The sequence below is a fragment of the Phaseolus vulgaris genome, chromosome 6 (assembly GCF_000499845.2).
Source record: "Phaseolus vulgaris cultivar G19833 chromosome 6, P. vulgaris v2.0, whole genome shotgun sequence".
Taxonomy (NCBI): Eukaryota; Viridiplantae; Streptophyta; class Magnoliopsida; order Fabales; family Fabaceae; genus Phaseolus; species Phaseolus vulgaris.
The window spans coordinates 16,839,161-16,863,614 of record NC_023754.2 but is presented as its reverse complement, the minus strand read 5'-3'; the positions used below and the strand labels follow the sequence as shown (position 1 = coordinate 16,863,614).

Below are 24,454 nucleotides of genomic sequence, written 5' to 3'. Positions count from 1 at the left end.
ATATTTTTTATTTATTTTATTGTTTATATATTGAATAGTAAGTTATGTAATGTTAAAAATTAATTTGATACATAATTTTCTAAGAGTGTTAGTTTTAAGGAAAAAAAACAGGTTTACGAAAAATATATGTATTATGAAAAATGTATTATTTTTATAAAATAGATATTATAATGTAAGATGAATTTTATATAAAAATATATCTGTCTTCTTGTGAATTAAATGTTTTAAAATATATAACAACACTGAAGTTTTTTTTCAACAATAAAACAACACTGAAGTATATAAGAGTTTTAAATTTAAAACATTTAGTTGATTATGATCGAAAACCGCTGCACCCACCCACGTCTTGGAGAGTTCAAGACCAGGTTACGTTGGTGTGCACCACTGAAGCACACCACCGCGGCACCTGCTTGCGCTGCACCAAGAGGCGCTGCTTGATTGTGCCCGCAACGCGCACACCAACAAGAACGTAGGAGCCGCGTCACTGCCTTGCACCTGAACGCAGAATCTCAAGATCAAGAACCACTTGTGCTCTCCACATACCATTTCTTCAAACACCAAACCCCATACAAAACACGATGACACCAAGAACGCAGCCAAGACGAAACCCTAGCTGTGTCAGGACAAGGTAGTAACATGGGGCAGGTGATCATTTGAAGCCTTTAAGTTTTGTTACCCTTACATTTTCTGATGTGTTCATTCGTGACTAGCTATTTGAATGCAGTATTTTATTTGGTGACAGAGTTCTATCAAAATATAAAGATTGGTCGAGGATTAAAATCCAAAAGTGTTTAGAATTTCCTCTATTTGATTTTTTCGGATTTGATCACCAAACATAAGGATTCCGTTGTCATTTGTTTCTCTGCCGTGGTGTTTGCATTATTTTACATGCTACGTCTTATCGATCATGTTGTGAGTGAATATCACTCTTGGTTTTGAATTTGTGTTATTGTTTGTATACTTCGTCTTTTTGAGTAACGATTATGTTTGAATCTTGTTGTGCATTTATTCGTGACAGGCTAAACTTGTTTGGATTTTCTGTTTTTGGTAACCTGAACTCTTTAGTGTACTTATCATTTCCCCCGAATTCTTGATTGTTGTTTTGAGGGGTAGGGTTTGGGAAAAGTCAGAAGTCTTCTGGGTTTTTTGGATTAGGAATTGTCCAAGTAACAACTGTGTATGTACAAGTTTGATACATGTGGCCTGGCTTCATTTGTGTGGCTTCTTCTTCAACACCATCTTCGCGGAATAGTAGGATCCAATTTTGTTGCCTCTCGAATTTGAAGTACACTAGACGACATTATTTGATCCGCGTAGATGGTGTTGCGGCAGTAGCTACACGGATGAGAAGGGTTGTAACCACAGTTCAACAATTTGAGTTTCTGACCCTAAATTCTAAAGAGTTTACAACGACTACAACTCAAGATATCCTAATTTCTCGATGAGTTTCGTCTCTATTGTTGGATTGAATGGTGTTCGATATTTGAATTATTTTCTCTACTTGATCTTCAAGGATTGAATTGTGGAAATTCTGTTTTTTGTGAAGCTAAATATTTCTTTGATGGTTTTTTTATAATCCTGGTTGTATTTTTATGTGTATGGTGTAAGTCAAAACATGAATAAACGTAAATTGAACACATACAATTTATGTTCACAAATAGATCTTATCATATCATGATTCTTACACAATCATACAATCAAGAAGGAATAGGCACTTACCTGATCCATGAGTGATCCTAATTGAGCAGTTACTTTATCTCCTTTATCCCAATCTATCTCTTGCAATTCCGTTCTTGTCACATACTTTCGTGATGGTTAATAGTGAGACAACTATTATTTGCAGAGACAGAACCCTATAGCCTTTAGTACCCAATCTCCATCAGATGTAGGTTTTCCATTAGGTATATCATCAGATATATATTTCTCACATTAACCAATGGGCCTTTAATTTTATTATTATTATTATTAAATCATATTTGGGCCCAAAGCCCAAACTCTAAGTCATGTGAGTCACTTTATAGAAATTAATATACATAATTTCTTACCTATGGTTCATAAGACGCATTTTGTGGGATGAGCATGGGACAAGTGCGGTTGGCTTTTACCCTTTGATTTGATGGTTTGCTTATTGGTTTGAAAAGTTTTCTACTCAAACTTTAATGCCTTCTCGGATAATCCTCTAATGGCGACACTGTTTTTCTTCATGGGTGATTTTTGTGACCACCAGGGGTATGGCCTGGCTTCATTTGTGTGGCTTCTTTTTCAACACTATCTTCGGGGAATCAGTGCCAAATTGGATCCAATTTTGTTGCCTCTCGAATTTGAAGACACTAGACGACATTATTTGATCCGCGTAGATGGTGTTGCGGGAGTAGCTGCACGAATGAGAAGGGTTGTGACCACAGTTCATCAATTCGAGTTTCTGACCCTAAATCCTAAAGAGTTTAAAATGGCTGCAACTCCCAGGATATCCTAATTTCTCGATGAGATTCGTCTCAAATGTTGGATTGAATGGTGTTCGATGTTTAAATTATTTTCTCTACTTGATCTCCAAAGATTGAATTGTGGAATTTCTGTTATTTGTGAAGCTAAATATTTCTTTGATGGTTTGATTATAATCCTGGTTGTATTTTGCTGGTGTATGGTTCATAGGATGCTATTTGTGGGATGAGCATGGGACAAGTGCGGTTGGCTTTTAATCTTTGATTTGATGGTTTGCTTCTTGGTTTGAAAAGTTCACTACTCAATTTTCATGCCTTCTCGTATAAGCCTCTAATATAGGTCTTTGGCTCTTTTATTAGTTTTCCAAACCTTTGGATTGATCATTCTTGTTGGAATTGTTATTTTATTTCTGAAAATTAAAGCATTCGTTCCTTCTCAGAATTTTCCGACTGAGTATTAAAAATCATAAGATTAGAACGACTTACAACTTGGGATAACCTAATTTTTATGAGTTTCCTTTCTACTTATTTGTTCTAGCCGTGATCTCTAATATATCTTCATTCTGAACTTGCTATTTTCTTCTGTGGGTTTTGTTCTTTGGTTGTTTTCTTCCTTTTCATATCAGGAATTGTTCCTATCTTAAAGGCATTGGAGTAGCATGAGAAAACCGTTACTCAGGTATTTGGAGAATTACTCTTGGTAGGGGTAGGGAAAAACTGTCACTCACTCACTGACTCGTTCGTGTTCTGTTTCAGATCTGCAGAGACATAACCCTTAGCTTTGCGTGGTACGTATCCTTTTCTCTCGCCATATTCTCTATAACTTCACGGTGATGTGCCCTTTCTTTTGTTTTTTTTTCGTCATTTTTTTGTTATTTGTTGTTGATCATTTGGTTATTTTAGCCTTCGTTTCCTAGAGACTTTCCATTCTGCTGTTATTGTTAGCTTAATTAACTTGCCCTGCATTGGATTATGCTCTATCTTATGTAGTGGAAGGGTATTGGGGATGTGGGTTCTGCTGATATTGCTGTCTGATATTGGGGATGAGGTGTTGACTCAGGTGGTTTGGAGAGAATTGGTTTGGAAGTTGAACTGGAGGTAGATGTGGTAAACCCTGTTGTGGAGGAGGTTTAGGATTACCATCAGGGGGAGGAAAACGGGAATTGATTGAGGAAGATTATCAGGGGTAGGAAGTTGTGGTTGAGATTGCATAGGAGCAAGAACAACTTGATTTCCTTATGGCAGAATCTAGAGATTGAGTTAACGAACTATGCAACCGTTTGGATTTTGCATGTCTAGATCAGCAATCTCTGTTGGCTAAAACTGTTTAAAGCACAATTCGTGAAATGAAATGTCTTTCAAACACTCTACAATACATGTATAAGATGGTCAATGCTCTATGGTAGTTAATATTAAGCAGTGATAATAAGTAAGTTTAGGGTTTAGGATGTAGGGTTTAGGATTTAGGATTAGGATTTAATATTTAGGTTTAAGGTTTAAAGTTTAGAGTTTAGGGTTAAGGGATGAGATGGATAGACATGAGAAAAGATAAAACTAAGAACAAATATATTTCGGAGAAAGTTGAATTATCTCCTATTGAGAAGATTATGTTTGGACATATGAGAAGCACAATATAAGCTATAGATAGAAACGTTGATTAAGTGGAAGTTAATTCAATCAAAAGTGATAAAGGAATGCTAAATGAAGCTTCAGAAGAAAAACGTTGAAAGTACTTTTTCTATAGAGTTGAAAGTACTTTTTCTATAGAGTTTTACTGAAAGTTTGGCCTTTGTCTTTTTTATATCAAGTCACTGGATATTCTGATATTCATACTTCCATCTATAGTTCCTTCTAAGGTTCTTAATCTTTTTTTAATTTATGAAATATTTTGAAGCTAGTCTTGAAGCATGATTCTTTTCAAGAGGCATTTAAACTTTACTTGGTAAGAACAATATCTGTTTTACATTTTGAATTTATTTATTTTATGCGAGTTTGTAGAGTCAGATTTAATTGAATTTTACTCAACTTTCAGGAATTATTAGATAACTTTTATTTTAAATTTTAGGTTTTTTCATAAATCCTAATATTTGACAAGATTTAGTTATAATAATTCCACTCTTTTGCTCCTAATGTTTCTTCTATTTTATTGCAGTCTTGTTCAATGGCGTTTACCACTGGTGAAAAAACATTCTTTTTTTTTACCACTCCTTTTTACTTCAGTGTACTTCGTATTTTTTTCATAATCTATTTTTGGTGCCTAACAATAAACCATTTTGCCAGACATATTGTCTTAGTCATTTGATTGTAAACGGGGACAATGATTATTGACAAGTTACTGCATATCCAACTGCACTAAAATGCCTACTTGGCATATGGAGTTCATAATTAATCATGCTAAGCTTGATATAACTGTGTTTTGTTTCAAACTTACTTACATGGATGCCCTAAACTTAAAAGTTAAATTACAAAATTTCAATCTTTTGGTACTCTATTTTATTTTTTTTATCTTTCTTTAGATTGATTGACTTGGTTCATAGGATCTGTTGTTGGCTGATCAGTTCTCAAAGTTGAAGGTGAATGGCATTTAATCTTCATTTTGGTATATTTTTAGTATTGTACTAATTTCTAGCTATCTTGTTTAATGACCCTGTTATTAATATGGACACATGAAATTTTGTCTGTTGCTTTCTAATACTTGAACTTTACTAGTTTGTATAGTTTTAATTAGTATGAAAAGGAAATATGGAGGCAAGTATATTACTTTGACTGATATCAGAAAGTGAGACTGTATACACAAGAGAACATGAAGATACTGTAAATGTCTCTTTTTTTTTTCTAAGGGATTAATTATAATTATTATGGTTTCACTTCCCAGAATTAATATATTATGGTTATAATTGCTTTGATGCTTTGCAGATATTTATTTTCCAAAAGCAATATCCTCTTCATCTGCTATCTGGTGGAAGCCTAGGGAGGGAGTAAGGATTTATATCTCCAATCTCTGCAGCCTTGTTCAATGGGCTTTGGAGTTCATGTTTTTTGTTTCAGACACAAAACATAGGTTTTATTCTTTGCTTTTATTATTTTCTTTGCTGCTACTATTCACGGATAAACTTGTGGATTGGGAATTACCTCTTTATGACAGACACTATAAATGTCTGGGTCAGCCATTTTACTTTCTCTTTCTAGTCCCCCGAGACACTTCTTTCAGCAAGGGAGTCATTTAAAAGAAAAGAGTTTCTTTTCATTTTCGTTGTAGTCAAAACAATCTTTGTTTCTTTCTTACTTCTCAGCTATGGTATTTAGTTTCACTGCATTCTAGGGATGTGTTATTTGGAGGTGTTGTGGTTATTCGTTCGATGATGGAGTTCCATTCCCTTCGACTTGCATTTGTTTGTGTTCATTGCTATCAAACAACTTTCTTACTTTTCCCACTTATTTGTGTTTCTCATAGGCTTGGGATGCGTTCTAGGTTTATAAGTAGGCACTTGAATTTGGGGAGGATTTGTCTTTTACTATGTGGTTGGTTGTTGAAGCAGTGGCTGTCTTTGTGAATTTTGGGTATGATTTACTCTTTACTGGTCTGATCATCTTATTGATTGCTATATTTCTCAATTTTAATCCCTTGCTGATCTTGTTCAATCTCAGAAGCTTGTTAATTTGGTCTTATCATGTAATTTTTCTGGACATAAAGGTTGTATTGTTAACCTGTTTCTCTCCATCAGTACTTGGAATTGTTTCTTGTAATCTGCCTGCACTGCATGTAATATCTTAAGATAGAGATTAGTTTTCTTGATTTAATTCTCCAAGTTTCCTCTCGTCCTTTACTGGGAGATAATGGACGTGTGACATATGTTTGGGAAACACGGAGTTCCTGTAAAACTTTAGGTTTTTTTAATCTTTTGAATTCCTTATTTTCTTTCTAGTTATTATTCTTTGTATAATCTTGCAGGGTGGGATTTCATGCCTAATTGTAACAGGCATAAGAGTTTAAGCAGGATTCCGGTTGAGGATTAAAAATCATAGATTTGAGTATAGTTCTTGTTTGATTATTGAAATCTATCAAATCTAGCTATTTGATTTGTGATTATGTTGATTCCTTTTCAGCACATTAAAGGTTGATAATAATACAGTGCTCTCGGTGTAGATGTCTCCCTTTTATTTGAAACTTTGTACATTGAGCATATTTTTTGAGACTGATATGTGAGGTAGGACGTGGAAAAACTAGCCAGGGATATGTCAAGCTAAAGGTTTTGTTACCCTTATATTTCTCATGTCTTTATTTGTGAAATTTGACCCTTTTACATGGTGCAATTGAACTTATTGAAAATAGATAATTATTGATCTTTAGTATAGTACCGAATTAGTTTTGGATTTGCTCAGGTGTAGCAAATTTGAAAGGTCATTTTCTTAGTTATTACTTCATTTACTAAATTATCAAGAACATTGGACAATTTGATTTTGTATTGTTTTGTTTGCTGAGAAATAATCTTGCATTTTATTGTTTTTAGTAGTTTTGGGTTACATTCTGAATATGACCCACCGCATCCTTGATCTGATATGATCTCTTCTATCTTACAATATGAGAATGATCCCCAACATGAGAGGTGTATTTAGTTCTATCTTCAATATGAGAATGAGAAACAACAGTTTTCTCCAATATGAGAGCTGTAGTTTTCTCTCCAATATGAGAAAGAGAGTATATAAGAGCTCTATTCAGTTTTCTCTCCAATATGAGAATGAGAGTATATGAGAGCTCTATTTAGTTCTATCTCCAATATGAGAATGAGGAACAACAGTATTTGGAATATTTGGAATGACCCTAATATTTTGATTATCTATTAATGTGTTGCTTTAGGTTTTATTCCATTTTCATATTTTATTGCTGTTGAACAAATCTTAAAGCCCTCTATTAGATTTCTAATAATTTTTTCTCCAATTGAGAGCTTTATTCATTTCTCTCTCCAATCTGAGAATGAGGAAATGAGAAACAACATTATATAAGAGCTCTATTTAGTTCTATCTCTAATATGAGAATAAGAAACAACAGTATTTAAAATATTTGGAATGACCCTGATGATTTGATTATCTGTTGCAGTGAAGACTTAATCTGAAGCTTTAGGTTTTATTCCATTTCCATTCACTATTTTTCTTATGTCATATATTTGGAAAGTTTGAAAAATATCATTGTGTTATGTGCTCATTTTTGTCTAGATATCTTTTCCCTTAATTAAATATCATTGAGTTTTTTTGAAATATGTGATGTGTTTATCAAATGTTTTCTAGGAATATACTTGCATTTTTTATTGCTATATTTATTTTTGCATTGAATTACATAGATGTTTTGTTAATATGATCATTGATTATAACAGAATCGCAGTGGTTCTTTTAAAATTATTCATGATTGATATATTGCCTTTAATGGTTATTGCTGTTTGAAAAATAATCTAGAAGTCCTTTCTTGGCAAATGATTCTCTATAGTAATCATTAAACAAAATGCTTGGTATACACTCATATTTATCATATTACCTTCTAGTAGAAAGGTATTTGTATTGTTGTTGAGCAAATCTTAAAGTCCTTTATTAGATTATTTCTAATAATGATTTCATCTGATTGAGTTATTATTGAAATTGTTTTTTTTTTAAAAATAGAATGATTTTTCGTTTGTGATTTTTAATCAGTTATTAAGGGTCGCAGAGATATGTTTTTTCATTCTACACTGTCTGAAATTCTTTTCTATAGTCTAATTTGAAACCAAAGGATTCTTAAATCTTGTTCTTAATTTTTTTTTGCTTTCTTCCCTATTATGGTAAAAAGCAAAAGAGTGTATTGATCCTGTTTTAACTCTACATTCATCCAATATTTATTAGTAGGTTCACATTCATAAGAGTTGGCACTTTGATTTAAGGAATTCACAAAATTCAATTACAAATCTTATTTTAGAAAGTTTTTTGTTGAATAATTTTTTTTATCATCCTTGGTTTATTGGGAATATTTTAAACCATTTTATACATATATAGATATATAGTCCTACATTGATCTTTGTTTGAAATGAAATTATGAAACAACTTACCTTATCTTAATTTGTAACTCACTACATACTTGTGCAACTAGTCACTTCATATTTTTCTAATTTGAAGATATCCATTTACTAAAAAATAATCTAATTGACATAGAGTCAATTCATCTTAAACCTTTAAAGGTACAGATATCAATTTTAATTAAAATTCGTGTCCATCAGTAACACAAAATGCCCCTATAGTATATAAAATTGCTACATCAAAGCAAATGTTGGAAAACTATAAAATTGTTACATCAAAGCAAATGTTAGAAACCTAAAAGTTAACTTTAAAATCTACAAACAAACACATTATTCAATAAAACATATTATACTACAATCAAACATATTCAACATCAAATTACACATTATATGAAAATAATCATTATAAATATATCTTTAAGTATATTCTTACTTTTAAAATTAAGATAAAATTCATCTTGATTTAGTTATGAGCATGGTAGTTAAAATTGAGATCTTACTCAAGTTCAGAAAGATAACGAATAGTAAAATCTTACAATTTTTGTATTTGTTCAATGAGTCATATGGTTCAAAAAAAGTGTGGTAACTAATTAATGTTTTTCATAACCGGATTTTGGTGTCAACAATCATGAAATCTTGACCTCATGGTCTTCTAGCCCTTTTGATGGGAAACACTCACAAATGCATCCAAAATAAGACAAGGAAAGTTTGGCGGCATAATCTAGTCATTTTGTTTTGATTTGCACTTAGCCAAGTTTGGTGGTCTTGGTGGATAACCGGGTTTTGTTGCCAACGGTTATGAAATTTGGTCCACATGGTTTTTTAGTCCTCTTGATGGAGAACACCTACAAATGCATCTAAAATGAGGTAGAGAAAGTTTGGTGGCAAAACCAAGTCATCTTGATTTAGTTTGCACTTGGCCAAGTTTGATGGTTGTGAGGACTAGTAGGTTTTGGAGCCAAGAATCATGAAATTTGGACCTCCTGATGTTTTAGCCCTCTTGATGGGAAACACCCTCCAATGCATCCAAAATGAGATGGGGGAAAGTTTGGTGGCAAAACCAAGTCATCTTGGTTTGATTTCCATTTAGGCAAATTTGGTGATTTTGGTGGCTAGCCAAGAGTCTTAGAAATTTCGACCTCATGGTATTTTAGTTCTTTAGTTGAGAATCAACCACAAATGGACCCAAAATGATGGTTGCAAGTTTTAGGGGCAAAACCAAGTCATTTTGATTTGATTTGTACTTAGTCATGTTTGGTGGTTTTGGAACCTAGTGGGATTTTGGTGCAAAAAGTCATTAAATTTCGACTCATGGTTTGGTAGCCTTCTTGGCGGGAATAAACCACAAATAGACCGAAAATGATGTTGGGAAGGTTTGGGGAAAAACCAAGCCATCTTGAAGTTTTTTTTGAATTTTGGAAATTTTACCGTTTTGAAAAAAAATTATGCAATTTGAAACCTTGGCCAATCTTGATGAACTATGGTGCGCACCTTCTTATATTATTATGTGATGGATTGGAAAAAATCACTCAAAAACTTGTGGGATTCATCGTGTTGCTTATTTTAACACCTATAATGCATGAATGGTGCCAAGTAGGGGCCAATTTTGTTGCCTCTCGATTTTCTAAGAATCCTAGGCGACACTATTTTTCATCATGGGTGATTTTGTGACCACTTGGGGTATGACCTGGCTTCCTTTGTGTGGTTTTTTCTTCAATGCCATCTTTGCATAATCAGTTGGAAATAAGATCCAATTTTGTTGTCTCTCGAATCTGAAGGGAACTAAACATTATTTGATCCGCGGAGATGGTGTTACGGGAGTAGTCGCACGGATGAGAAGATTATTTCTAATAATTATTTAATCTAAATTGGTTATTGAAATTGTTCATTTTTTTAAAAAATAGAATATTTTTTCGTTTTTGATCTTTAAAATGAGTTGGGGAAAAATTTGGTGGCAAAACTAGGTAATCTTGGTTTGATTTGCATTTAACCAAATTTGATGATTTTGGTGGTTAGCGGGTTCTGGTGCCAAGAGTCATGAAATTTCGACCTCATGATTTTTTAGTCCTCTTCGTGGGAATCAAGCACAAGTGGACCCAAAATTATGTTGGCAAGATTTACGTGTAAAACCAACTCATCTTGGTTTGTTTTGTACTTAGTCATCATGTTTTATGGTTTTGGTGACTAGTGGGATTATGGTATCAAAAGTCATTAAATTTTGACTTCATGGTTTATTAGCCTTCTTGGTGGGAATCAACCACAAATGAGACCCAAAACGATATTGGGAAGGTTTGGGGGGAAAACCAAGCCATATGAAGTTTTTTGAATTTTTGAAATTTGACCGTTTTTAAAAAAATCATGAAATTCGAAACCTTAACCAATCTTAATAAAATATGGCGGGCACCTTCTTGATATTATTATGTGATGGGCTGAGAAAAATCATTCAAAAATTTGAAAAAATCTCATAAAAAATCGATCTTTAGGTCCCAAACACTCTGCTAAAAAAAATTGTATCTATTTGTACAAATTTAACTTTTGCATATTAGCCTATTATAGTGGGGATGTGCTCCTCAAGTCAACAACCCTCACAAGGGCTGGTTTGTAGAGTGTGCCATGAGGCATCCCCCCTCATGTTTTTCACTTGTATTCATGGTGGTGAGGCATGACTTCACATGTAATGATTGATCCATCAACCAGGGTTGGTGTCATCCACGGTCGAAAACTTGCCCGAAATCGGTCGACTTGTGACTTAAATTTGGAACTTGCCAAATTCGTTTCAAAAACTTGTGGGATTCATCGTGTGACTTATTTTAACACCCATAATTGATGAATGCTGCCAAATAGGGGCAATTTTGTTGCCTCTCGATTTTCTAAGGACCTTAGGCGATATTGTTTTTTGTCATGGGTGATTTTTGTGACCACCAGGGGTATGGCTTGGCTTCATTTGTGTGGTTTCTCCTTCAACACCACCTTCGCGGAATCGATGCCAAATAGGGTCCAATTTTTTTGCCTCTCGAATTTGAAAGGCACTAGACAACATCAATAGATCCGCGTAGATGGTCTTGCGAGAGTAGCCGCACGGATGAGAAGGGTTGTGACCATCCGTGGAGAGGCTTCGCTTCATTGGCGAGCTTTTCCTTCAACACCAACTTCGTGGAATCGGTGCTAAATAGGGTCCAATTTTTTTGCTCTCAAATTTTAAGGGCATTAAGCGACATCATTTGATCCACGTAGAAGGTGTTGGGAGTAGTTGCACGAATGAAGAAGGGTTTTTATCTTTGGTGATCACTGGAGGGAAGGCCTAACTTCATTGGCATGTCTTCTTCTTTAACACCATCTTCGCGAAATCGGTGCAAAATAGGGTCTAATAATTTGTTGCCTCTCAAATTTGAAGAGCTCTAAGCAACATCATTTGATCCACTTGGATGGTGTTAGGACCAAGGTTTTTCAATAAAAACATCATATTTTTCAAGCTTAGGTATAAAAGGACCATTTGTGATAGCATCCCAGATTCTTCTATTAATTGATTCAACAAAAAATTTCATTCTAACCTTCAATAATTGATAGTTCAACCCACAAAACAAAGGTGGTATGTATATAGAAGCACCCTCCCTAAATGGTAGTTTTTTAGTTATTTTCAAAAAGATTTTAGGATCAAAACTTGAGTAACTTTTAAGAACTCAGCTCGTGATACCAATTGTTAGAATTAATGTTCTAAACAAGAGGGGGTCGGGGCGGAGCAGCGGGGTGAATTGTTTTCACAAGATTTTTGCAAAGATTGGATGTAGAGTGAAAAGTGATGAAAATCAACCAATTGATTTTCTGTTCAACTTATTAAAATTTCGGTTTTAAGGTTCTTTATAGAAAATCAACCAGTTGTTTTCTCGATACAGCCGGTTGTTTATACCAACAAAATATAAAACAATGTTAAAGACAATGTATAAGAGAACCTATAGAGAGAATCACACAAGAGGTGTACACTGGTTCATTTTTAACCAAGAGCTACATCCAGTCCTCAGATAATCACTGAGAATTCAGTATGTAATCAAACTTAAATTACAAAACCCACACCAAAAGTGATGTTCTTGAACCCCTCAAGAACACACACCACTTTTTGGCAACATCAAAGTTTTCAAAAACCTTTTCTGAAACTACCTTACACATAAATACAAAAAATATAGTGTCCAAATAGAAGAGATTAAAATACACCTGAGCTTTACAAAGCTATATTACAAAAGTACACAAACACCCAATCTCATTCCACACACGAGTGATGATCCAAAATTCTTGATCTCTTGAAAAACGTTTTTGATAAACTATCTTTCTTAGTGACTTGAAAAAAAATATCAAACAACCTTTATATAAACTCAATCAAGTGATCAAAGTTGTTATATCAAAAACCAAAGGCAGTTGGAAGCATTTAAAACAGTCTAAAACACAAAACAAAATTTTGTTATAAAAACAACAAGTTGTTTTCCAAAACAACAAATTGAAATAAATTTTATGTTAAGGATTTCATAAAAACAACCAGTTGCTTTATCGAAATAACCGATTGTTTTTGTTGACAACAAAGACAAAATTAAGCAAAACTTTTCCAAATCAATTTGAAAACACTAAGAGTTAAACAATAGGTTGTTTTGACATTTCAACAGATTGAAATTTCACAACTTTTAGAAAACCCATATTTTCAAAAAAGATAAAGAACCAATTGAGTTTGGATCAAAATAAGAAGTTAATTAAATGGTAAAAAACTACTAGACAACATTGACATTAAGTTTAGATAATCATACCTTAGTGTCCTTTAGTAAAATCACTTTGCACACACCTCATGCACCACCCTACACAAGAAGAACACAATGCTAAATTGTTCATACAAAATTCACCACTTAATTTGATTGCGACTAACTAACTATATTAGCAGTGAGATTATAGAACTTAACCTTTGTTTCCTTGACTAGATAACTTTACACACACCTCATGCATTGCACCACCCCACACAAGGACAACACAACTCAAAAATTCTAAAATTACTTAACTGTGCAGAAAATTGGTAGTAGGTCACCATTTATTTCTACACAGATCACCACTTAGTCTGACTAACTACATTGACACTAAGATTAGACGATTTTGTTAGAAAAGATGGCTTTAAACTAGAGGGGGGTGAATTGTTTAAAGATAGTTTTCGCAAAATTTTAAAACAGGAATGAATTTATCTCAGGAAACAATTGATTCAGAAATTCAGTTCGCCAAAACAGCAAGCAAAAGCTGTAGTACCAGAAAAAACAATCGGTTGTTTATACCAGCAAACAACAAAATAAACTGAATTTAAAGAGTTAGAGATAGAGAGATTGTACACAGTTGTTTATACTGGTTCACTCCAAACCCAGAGCTACATCCAGTCTTCTCAGAACCCTGAGGAAATCCACTAAGCAATCACACCTTGATCACTTACACAACAACCTAGAGAATGACCTTGAACACCTCAAGAAACACACTCTCCTTGGCCAACACACCAACACTAAGATTGTTGATCTTGAACCCCTCAAGAACACACGGCCAATCTCAGCAAACACAGAAATGAATACTTGTTCAATAGAGTACAAGGATTACACTTGTTACAGAAGATAATCTGAAATCAATACAAGTAGAATCCTATTCCATACACTTTGATCAATCACAAACTCTTAGCAATCTCAGCTCCTTGAAAAACTCAAAAAAAAACTCTTAGCAAAAACTTGTCAAAGATTCTTAATTTGCAAATCTATTTTTCTGAATATATTCAAAGATGTAGTTTATTATCAAATCTTAACAAACTCTTAAATTGCATTAAAAGATTGGTCAAAACATTTAATGACTGAAGCGTAAGTAGTTAAAATATTTAAAGCTCAGTCAAAGATAAAACAGTTTTTCAGTTATGGTCCCAAAACAAACAATCGGTTGTTTCCTCGAATCAATCGGTTGTTTTGGTACTTAACAGTTCAACCATTTTAAAAACAGTTTTCAATCTTTTTCTCAAAACACCTAAGTACAAACAATCAGTTGTTTCGACAAAACAATCGGTTGTTTTAACTTAGTTTGAAAACATTTTACTTTCACAAAGATTGAGAATGCTAATGCTTTAGATTTAATCAAAGGGTGGATTACAACATATAAACTACTCCAGAACAAAGCTAAATCAGCACAACAACATCAAGCACAACAGAGGACTTGGATTCTTCAAAGCTTGAACACCACTTGGTTCAACAATCTCCCCCTATTTGATGAAGACAAATCCCTGATGCTTGTGTTGTACCTGATTAAATCTGAAGCAGTACCTGCAATAGAACTTTGAACAAAACATAGAACTTCTCATATTTTGTTAGGCACAGATAAACAGTAATAAACTTCAGAGCTAAATATCAGAAAAAAAATATTACATATCCCAAACTGTTTTAACAAATAAAAACAGAAACTTAAACACAACATATATCTCCCCCTATTTGTCTTCACAAATAGACAAAGATAAGAGATAAAACAAGATATTGTTTGGATTACATCAGAATTAAAGCAGCAACAGCAGAAAGAAAGAAATTTAAAAAACCAAAGATAACAGCAAGAAAACAATCGATTGTTCCGATAACCCATCGGTTGTTTTTCCTTCACTCTTCTTCATCAGCAAATTGAAGATCAAAAATTTGATTCTGAACAGCTTCAATCTGTTCATCCAGAGTCCTGAATCTTGCATCCATGTTGTTGAATTTGTTATCAATGTTCTGGAAGTTGCTAACACACAGATCATGAAGATTCCTTTGATTCTCCCCAAAAGTATCAAGCCTATTGATCATGTATGTTTCAAAAGAAGACATGGTTGGCATTCCATCTTCCTGATCTCTAGCACCAGCACTAGGTCCAGCATCTTGATAATCTTCAGGTTGATCTTCATTTTGAACATCCATATCAGCAAGTTCATCTTGTTCAAGATTAGCAGCACCACTAGATGAGGCACCATGATCACCATCCTTGCTTATCCATTTTCCACCTACTTTTGTAAAACCCATCTTGCTGAGTGATCCATTGTTCAACTCTTGAGTTGACTTGACCAACTCAGAAGTTTCATCTTCAAGGTTAACTTCAAAATAGAGTAGAAATTTAGATATCAAAACAACATATGGATAATGATAATCACCTAACCTCATGGCTTTTTGCATGTGTTCTTTGATGATATGAATCCAATTGATCTTGATTTTCTTGGTGATGCAGAAGATAAAAACCAGATCTTCTTCAGTTAGCACAAAATGATTACTCCTCCTTGGAGTTAGAATCCAAGTTACAATGAGAGCAAGCAATCTCTCATCAAGCTTCAAACCTCCAACCGAGCATGTACTAACTTGAGCATGTTTATTCTTCAAGCAACTTTTGTAGAATTGGATTTTGTTAAAATCCTCCACCACTCCAAGGTTTCCCTTGTTGATTCTAAGACCAGAGAACTTGAGACTAGGAACAGCAGTCCATACTTCATGAGTTATCTTCATTTCTACACCCTTCACATGAGAAACTAGATTGTTTCCATCAAACTTTAGGTTTGTGTAGAACACCCTCACCAAATCTGGATATATGTTTCCCTTCATCTCCAAGAACTTTCTGAGAGTTTGATCCTTGAGCAGCCTTCTCACATTATCAAGCTTTTGACTTTTCAGCCAATCAAAGCATACAACCTTGGGGTTGTTTATCGTTTTGATACTTGTTTCATACCTATACTTCTCAATAAGATCATTGTCTCCAAAAAACCAGCCTTCTAGCCTTCCTCCAGACCTTACAGCCCTGGTTTTGACTCTCTTTGAGGTGGGAGGAGTTGATTCCATGATGGCAGAGACGAAAACAAAGTAGAACTCACTTCACAGATTTTTGCAAGAGATGTTGCAAGCGATATTGCAAGAGATGTTGCAATTGGTTGTTCTTGTGGAAGAAATCTGCACCAGATTTTATAGCAGAAAAAGAATCAATTTGAATTTAATTTCATTCAATGGGTACCTGATTTTCAAAGAGAGAGGACTTGACTCTGCTCTGCACAGAAAATGTCAGAAAAAGCTGAGAATCACATGGTCTTCACATGTGATCTTTGACTAGTCATTAAGGCTCTTGAATTTCCAAGATTTTGGAATATTTTCCTTTATGACTGTTGTAACTCCTCTCTGAACATAATCAGCTTTCAACACAAATTCTTTGACCAAGATTCTCTCTTTTGAATTGATCTGCAACGGGTAGAAATTCAGAATAGCAATTAAAACAATTTCTTTATAGTGTTGTTAAACACAAAACAATCGGTTGTTTTTTTGCAGCAGTTAAAAACTGTTTTTGAATTTTAACCATGAGCAGAAGGAGTTCAAAGCAGATGATATTGATCATAAAAGGATTGTTTAACCATGAGAAAAAAAAACTTTGAAACAAAAATTAAGAACAAATAAAGGAAAGTCTTATCCTTATGTTAATTCTTCAATGAGCCATGTGCTTTATGATCAAGAATCCTCTTTTCACTGTTGAGGTCTTTTGCATAGCATTGATTCAGCTTCAATGATTGTCTTTTTCTTCAAGAACTTGATCAGATGACTCAGTCTCTCCTTTTTCTTTTGTTTTCCTGCATAAAAGATTTCAAGTTGCAAGATTTGGGTCCGTTTGACTTTTCTTTGCAATTAGAATCTTCACAACCCCTAGGAATCCATTTCATAAAACCTCTTGGAACATAATATTTCCTTATTTTACAGAACCTAACAGAGTGGCCTTTCTTCATGCAATAAAAGCATGTAACAACCGATTGTTTCGTCTTAACAATCGGTTGTTTTTCTGATTTTCTTGAAAAACTTTTTGAAAACTTATCTTGCTTGTTCTGTGGATTTAAGCCTAAACCAGCCTTTCCAAAAACACGACTTTGAGATGCCAAAACATTCTCAAAGTTTGATTTCCCCTTTGAAAGCTTGTCCACAGTTTCAACAAGATAGTGAACCTTTTTCTCAAGATTTTCACAATTTTCGTAAATGAGAGTATCACACTTGCAAGAGGCATTTTTGAAATGATCTTCCAATTTTTCAAAATCACTTTTTGCTTTTTCCAAATCCTCTTCAAGTGATTTAACTCTCTTTTCAAGCCAACTGTTAAAATCTTTCAATCGGTTGTTTGAAAGAACCAATCTATTAGTTTCGTCATGTGTTTCTTGAAAAGCTTCAAGTAATTCACTGTAATTTTGTTCATTTAAGGAAGCACATGAACTTACCTCACTTGAGCTGCAAGATTCATTATCATTTTCAACTACCAAACATATGTTTGCTTTTTCATCTTCACTTGATGAAGAACTTGATGATGACACCTCATTTTCATCCCAAGCTATGTAGGCTCTTTTTGTCTTGCCTTTCTTCTCCTTGTAGCTAGTCTTTTTTCTCTTTGCTCTTGTTTGGACAATTTGCCTTTATATGACCTTGCTCACAACAACCAAAACAAGTATAGTTATTTAAATTGAAATCATTGGGTTTCTTGTTTCCATACATATCCTTGTTGTTGTCTTTGTTGCGGTTTCTCTTTAGGAATTTGCTGAATTTTCTTGACAGCAAGCTAAGGTTTTCCTCATCACTATCATCACTGGAATCTTGCTTTCCCTTGTGCTTGGATGCTTTCAAGGCTATGCTCCTTGTGTGCTTATCTTCACTCTCTTGAACATTGAGTCTATTCATCTCTAGCTCATGTTCCCTAAGCTTTCTAAACAAAGAAGCAACACTTAATGATGTAAGATCTTTAGATTCGGAAATAGCAGTTACCTTTGGTTGCCATGCTCTATCAAGACATTTCAAGATCTTGATGTTCAGCTCTTCTTTATCAAAGGTCTTGTCAAGGCTCATAAGGTGATTGATGATGTGCGTAAATCTTTTATGCACCTCAGCAATTGTTTCTCCTTTAAGCATTCTAAACATCTCATATTCTTGGATAAGAGCATGCTTTCTAGCTCTTTTCACCTCATTTGTTCCTTCATGAGTGACTTCCAAAGTGTCTCACATTTCTTTTGATGATTTGCATTGCGAGACCTTGAAAAAATCATCAGAATTTAAAGCAGAGGTTATAATATTTTTGGCAATGCAATCGAATTTGGCCTTTTTTCTTTCTGCATCAGTCCATTGAGACCATGGTTTCTCAATGACAGAACCATCCTTTTCAAACTTTGGGACAAAAGGACCATTTTCAATTGCATCCCAAACTCCTTTGTCAAGAGATTCCATAAATATTTTCATTCTTACTTTCCAAAACTGGTAGTTCAAACCACAAAACAAAGGGGGAATGAATTTATCTCAGGAAACAATTGATTCAGAAATTCAGTTCGTCAAAACAACAAGCAAAAGCTGTAGTACCAGAAAAAAGTGACCTTAGTGAAAGTTAAGTTCTCTAATCTCAGTAAATATAAGTGGTGACTTATGTTAAAATATGTGGAGACCTAGTAGCAACTTTCTGCACACTACACAAAATTTCAAAATATATAGTTTATTGTTGTTCTTGCAACATCATGCTTGGTGTCATTGTAATTTTCATCATTTTATGCAACAACTTATTTCGAATGATGATGAAATTATCTATTTATAAGTCAATCATTTTCATGAATGATGATGATATATAATTTATAGTTTATTTAGTTTAATTTTTTACACAATACTTTGATTTTGGACACATGTCAAGATTATAATTCAAAAAGTTTTTGAAATTCCTAAATTTTAGGTTATATATAAATAATATAAGTTTAAGATCTAGGTATAATAGGACTTACTGAATATATTTACACATAATAAAATTTAAAATCTTAGATCATAAATAGAAAAATATTTCTTGGATCATAAAAATAATGACTTTTACTGGAAAGCTAAAATGAAAAGTAAATTAACTTAGTTATTTACTCCAAGAATTTGAATGAAAGTTTTGCATAATAAACACTTCACATGGATTATATTCATGAATGAACATTATAATGAAAAAAGGTTACTGCATACCAGTATATGATATATTATATTGTTAGGTGATTATATTACATCATAATTTTTTGCCTAAAGTAAATGACACTTAACTTTTACTATTAAAAGAGTCTTTAAGATCAAAATTTAGCAATGGAATTGAATATTTTCTCCAATTTAGGTGACTACCACAAGTGTAGGAGGTCATGAAATTCTGAGGTAAGATTGACTTCAATCTTCAGGGAGGATATGTGGTATATGTACCAAAGGATTTAGTATTATATGTTTGATTGAACCCTAACCACTTCATTTGCGTGAAACATCTCTTCCTGCATGGACCCATATGCATTTTCTTATGCTTCATTGATTTCTTTGCACCATTGCACATTCACCCACTTTTGCAATCTCAAATTGCTCTCTCAATTCCAACTCAACCAAAATGCCAATCTGATTTTTTCTTCTTGATGTGTTTGCAATCACTTCAACTTCAATATATTCTTGACACTCTAATTCATACCATATATCACTTCAATATTTAGAAACATTAAATAAATAATTTAATATAACATGTAATATAGAACAATCTTATCCTTAAAAACAAAATTCCAAAATATTATAACAATACTCTCAGGCACACCTCGTTCACAATTGTTTCATCAAAATCCATTATAAGCCCTTTTATTAATTCAAAATAAAATTTCAACCTACAAAGGCATAATGAACATTGTTACATAGAAACAATTTTATTATTTTGAGTTGAAGGCAAAGTAACAATAGATATGCAAGTAGTATTCTTCATAATACTTTGGATAATAGCCATGGCCATGAGTTTATTTATTTCATGATTAAGATGATTACACGGGGATAATTAGAGAGTGTCAGTGCAGTGACAATATCATTATATTTATCAAGTGGAGAACTTAAAAGTATTACACGGTTGTATGTTATTTTCTCATCAAATCAAGATGAACCCATTTCAAAAAATTATTCTAGACAAAAGAAGAAAAACTCAATTTTTTTAGCATGTTGTTGGAGATTCCACATCGACTAGATATTAGAACCTTTTATTGTATATAAGTCGGTGCAAACCTCACCCCATGAGTCAGTTTTATGGGGTTGAGTCATGATTTTGGGATCGAAGAGTGTGATGATGTTCACGTTAAGGTTATGATTCAATTTATGATAAATACAAAAAGAATGATGGTTTTACCAAAGGATAAAGTTGTTTAAAATAGAGTGGAGGGAGTGATTCGAAATTAATGTTATTTAATGTGAGAATGAAGTAAGGTGAGAGTACTCTCTCTCTCTTTTTCTCTTGTTGCTTTAAAATAAGGAATTAAGAAAATAGTAGAGAATTAATTTGCATATAAAAATTGTCCCATAACATTAATTTAAAAAAATAAAAAATAATTTTTTTTAAGTAATTCATATGAAATGACAAAATGCTTCATTATACTAATAAAATTTAAATGAGATATATTAAATAAAGGTAGAATCAGAACAAATTATATATATAAAAAACGGTTATAAAGAAGAATCCTCTTTATATATAATAAATATAAATGGTTGAAAAATATTCATGTGTTTTTTTATATATAAAGTCTAATAAATTCAACAATTATATATGCTTTACGTATACAAAGAAAGTATACAAAGTCAATCACAGAGCTTAGACTAATAGAATAGAATGAAACAAACGATTATTTATATATTACAAATTATTTTCGTGTTTATACAATTCTAACTTCGAAAAAAATCAACCTTCTATAAGAAAACACAATTACAATAAATAATACAAATCAGGTAATTATGCACTAGATATCGTAAAAATTATATATGAAAATTTGTAAAGAAATATATATTGTTCAAACAACGATTATACTTAAGTAAGCTATACAAATGAAGAAAGTTTTGTGAGAAAATATAACAATCTTTACATATTCTTTATATTTTCTTTTGTATAAATATTTACATTGTCTTTTGTATCGTATAATTATAATAGATTGTAAAGTAACTTGTTTCTGAAAAAGCTTAAACTATGTATCCTTTATAGCATATTTTATATACTATGTATCCTTAATACAAAAGTAACATTCCTAAAGCATATTTTATAGGTTTGTGACTCATTTGTGAAGAAGCTTAAATTATGTCTCCTTTATACAAGAGTAACATTCCTGAAATATTTTATAGATTTGTAACCAGAAGTGCAAGAAAAAAAGAATTGAATTCATGACATTATGAGAAGATTGAAAAGATTAATTAGGAGTAGTTTGTCATTTGTAATCAATTTTTGTTAATTAGTAGAATCTTTCATCTTAAACCAACTAGTTAATAAATTTATGCTTTTCCATTTTCACTTTCATTAAAGACGTTGAAAATGATCTTACATTTTGAACTTTAAGCAGAGATAACCCCTAAACTCCCACATACAGGCATTTGTATACACACTAGTTTTGTATATTTATAATTGAAAAGAAAATTTGGATCATGTACCTATGTATTCATGATTAAAATTAAAAGGTTTTTAAGGTCACATATTCACGTAAACATTCATAGCCCGTGTTTCAATTTTGATTATTAATGATAGAATTTGATGGTTAACTAGTATTTTGGTTTATGTAATTCACATGATAAAACGAATAAGAAATAACCTATTTATCATTGATTTTTTCTCTTATCAGAGTCAATTTAAAGAAATAGAGACTAAAAGAGTCATTTCAAGAAGGTAACATATACTCATACAAATACAAAAACGATTTATCATCTATTGTAGATAACGAACTCGGTACACAAGTTAACAGAACTTTCTGTAACAATCAATCAGTAAACATTCATAAATAACACTAATTTGTATCAATGTATTCATGATCACGGCCAAAACTTCACTTACACAGTCATGCTTCACACTCATAACATTGATTGATTTGGACTTGGATAGCGGAACTGAATGAAGCAACTCCTCACAATATCATACTCAACATACTAGATAGTTATAGTCCAAGGGAACAAAAAAAATAATCCTATAATGGCATGACTAAGAGAAGATCAAAACCTTTCTGCCAATCTAGCAGTAACCGCTCTTAGTTTTGAATACACCTTTCCTGCTGGTGATCCTAGAATCAGGCTACAAAGAGAATCTCTGGCAATCTTTATGTTGGCAAAAGATCCCAATATGTGAATTTTGGTGTCAGCAATCACGATTCTTGTCTTTGACGCGTTCTCAATTGCAAACTTTGTTTTACCACCTTTGCCAGATAACCTTCCAATAGCACGAGACAAGTGATCGCCTCTAAGTGTTTTAACATCCTTGATCTCAAAGGACTCAATGTAGAGCTCATCCAGACGCAGAAGAGCGATCGCATCTATGACTTCAAAACCCAGCATGAAAGCATGGACAAAATCAGCACATTTTTGCAGGTTACTAATATCAGGTGTATCAGACCTTGTCTTCAGCTCAACTCTACGACCTTTCAGATTCATACGGAGATCAATTTTCATCTGCTCATAAATGGGAGTATAGATATCCATCCAAGCTTTCTTGAGAGGGGTATAACGATGAGGTGGAACATTCACCTTGCGGAACTGAACCTGTCCCTCAGACATCTCATGAGGCTTCAAAGGCTCAAACTCTGGCTTTGGTGGCAGAATTTTGGCTTCAGATGGGACAGTCTCAATATCCATGGTAGAAGCTGTCTGATTTGACACCATTCTGCAACTGTTCCAAAAGCAACCCAAAATAAGTTGATTTAAAATATACAAAAAGGATAACGCAGAACTAAAATTTAAATAGCCCAAATCTACTTCTCAGTTCTAGACATGACTAATGAGCAGCATAATTATCAATCACAAATTGTTTGAAATAGCTGCGATTTCCTAGTATAAAATAGCAGCAGCAGGCCACTTCACATAGCTATGATGCTCAGAGCATTCCAAAACAGAAAAAAAGCCAAATTTTGCAAGAACATAAAACTGATCAGGTGCTCTGAACCTCCTTATTAACTGATTGGATTATTCTCCGTTATACGAATGGACAATTATTAACTAAGGACTCACACATTAACATACAGCACTTTCACTTCCTTTTCAAATCCTTCACAATTTTATAAGAAAATATAGAATAACAAAAACCTATTCCTCCACAATCGTTTATCAAATTCAAAGATAAAAACTTCATAATACGTTCCAATAGAGCTTAAAGCATGGATTTGTGCAAGGTTTTAGCCAATTTGTGAGAATAAAAGGAGTTATTAAATTCAACGGAAGGACAAACCCTGTTTCTACGAAAACATCGCAGATTTTTATTTTTGTTTTTGTTTTCCCTGTTCACAATCAGAACAATTTGACAACCAAATCAAATTAGGTCAATGGGGTGTAACTAGAACAGTGCAATATACATATACGCAAGGTGAAACAAAGCTAACAGCATACATGAAAAGAGGGAGACGACGAGAAGCCGGCAGCGGTGGAAGCGACCTGCAGTGGCGGCGGCGGCGGCGGTCGAAAGTTTGATGCAGCAGCTTCAATATCTCAGGGTTTGCAGTAATGTCTTTAGGTTTTATAGGGACAACGCTTTGTATTTTAAAATTTGTTAGAGGCTAATTGTGTCTTTTACCTTTTGTATTTGCTTTTGGGTTTTATTATAATTATTTTTCTATAAAAGAAAAGTATTTAGGGTTTTATATGGAAAATGTGACATAAGACAATCATGCTAAAAAAACGACAAAAAGAGGTTAGTTTGGCCGTTAGGTTTCAACTCACTTTTCGTTTTAAAACGGACTCAACATATTAACTGACAAACGTCTCCCAAAAATTAAAAAAAAAGTACATTATTTATTTTATAAAATTAATTTAAATACACAGATTTTGTAAAATATATTAGTTTTTTAAGTTATTTTCCTTTTGATTTTTTACTAGTTTATGAACACTTTTAATTTTTAAGAAACTTACTGCAAAAAGTCAATAAAATTAATATTTACAATAATTTATAATTAGTTGAATATATATATATATA

At 33.0% G+C, this 24,454-nt stretch overlaps 1 protein-coding gene and 1 long non-coding RNA gene across 3 annotated transcripts; one reads left to right on the top strand and one right to left on the bottom strand.

Moving 5' to 3' along the window:
- Positions 1–651: 651 nt before the first annotated feature.
- LOC137831392 (uncharacterized) lies at positions 652–5,769 on the top strand. Of its 2 annotated transcripts, XR_011084424.1 has the most exons (3): positions 652–3,120; positions 3,198–5,014; positions 5,358–5,769. It is a non-coding gene; the product is annotated as an uncharacterized lncRNA (long non-coding RNA). The 2 variants fall into 2 exon arrangements; XR_011084423.1 differs by having other exon boundaries at positions 3,198–5,769.
- Positions 5,770–22,188: 16,419 nt separating this feature from the next.
- Positions 22,189–24,005, bottom strand: LOC137831394 (uncharacterized). The gene is made up of 2 exons (XM_068639058.1): positions 23,872–24,005; positions 22,189–23,158 (listed from the first exon to the last, which is right to left on the bottom strand). The coding sequence occupies exon 2, from the start codon at positions 23,149–23,151 to the stop codon at positions 22,489–22,491; it is 663 nt and encodes a 220-aa protein (XP_068495159.1). The 5' UTR covers positions 23,152–23,158; positions 23,872–24,005; the 3' UTR covers positions 22,189–22,488.
- Between the last annotated feature and the right edge of the window lie 449 nt (positions 24,006–24,454).

Bases quoted from the DNA above. Each gene is read 5' to 3' on its own strand.
- LOC137831394 (XM_068639058.1), bottom strand. From the start codon at position 23,151: ATGGTGTCAAATCAGACAGCTTCTACCATGGATATTGAGACTGTCCCA.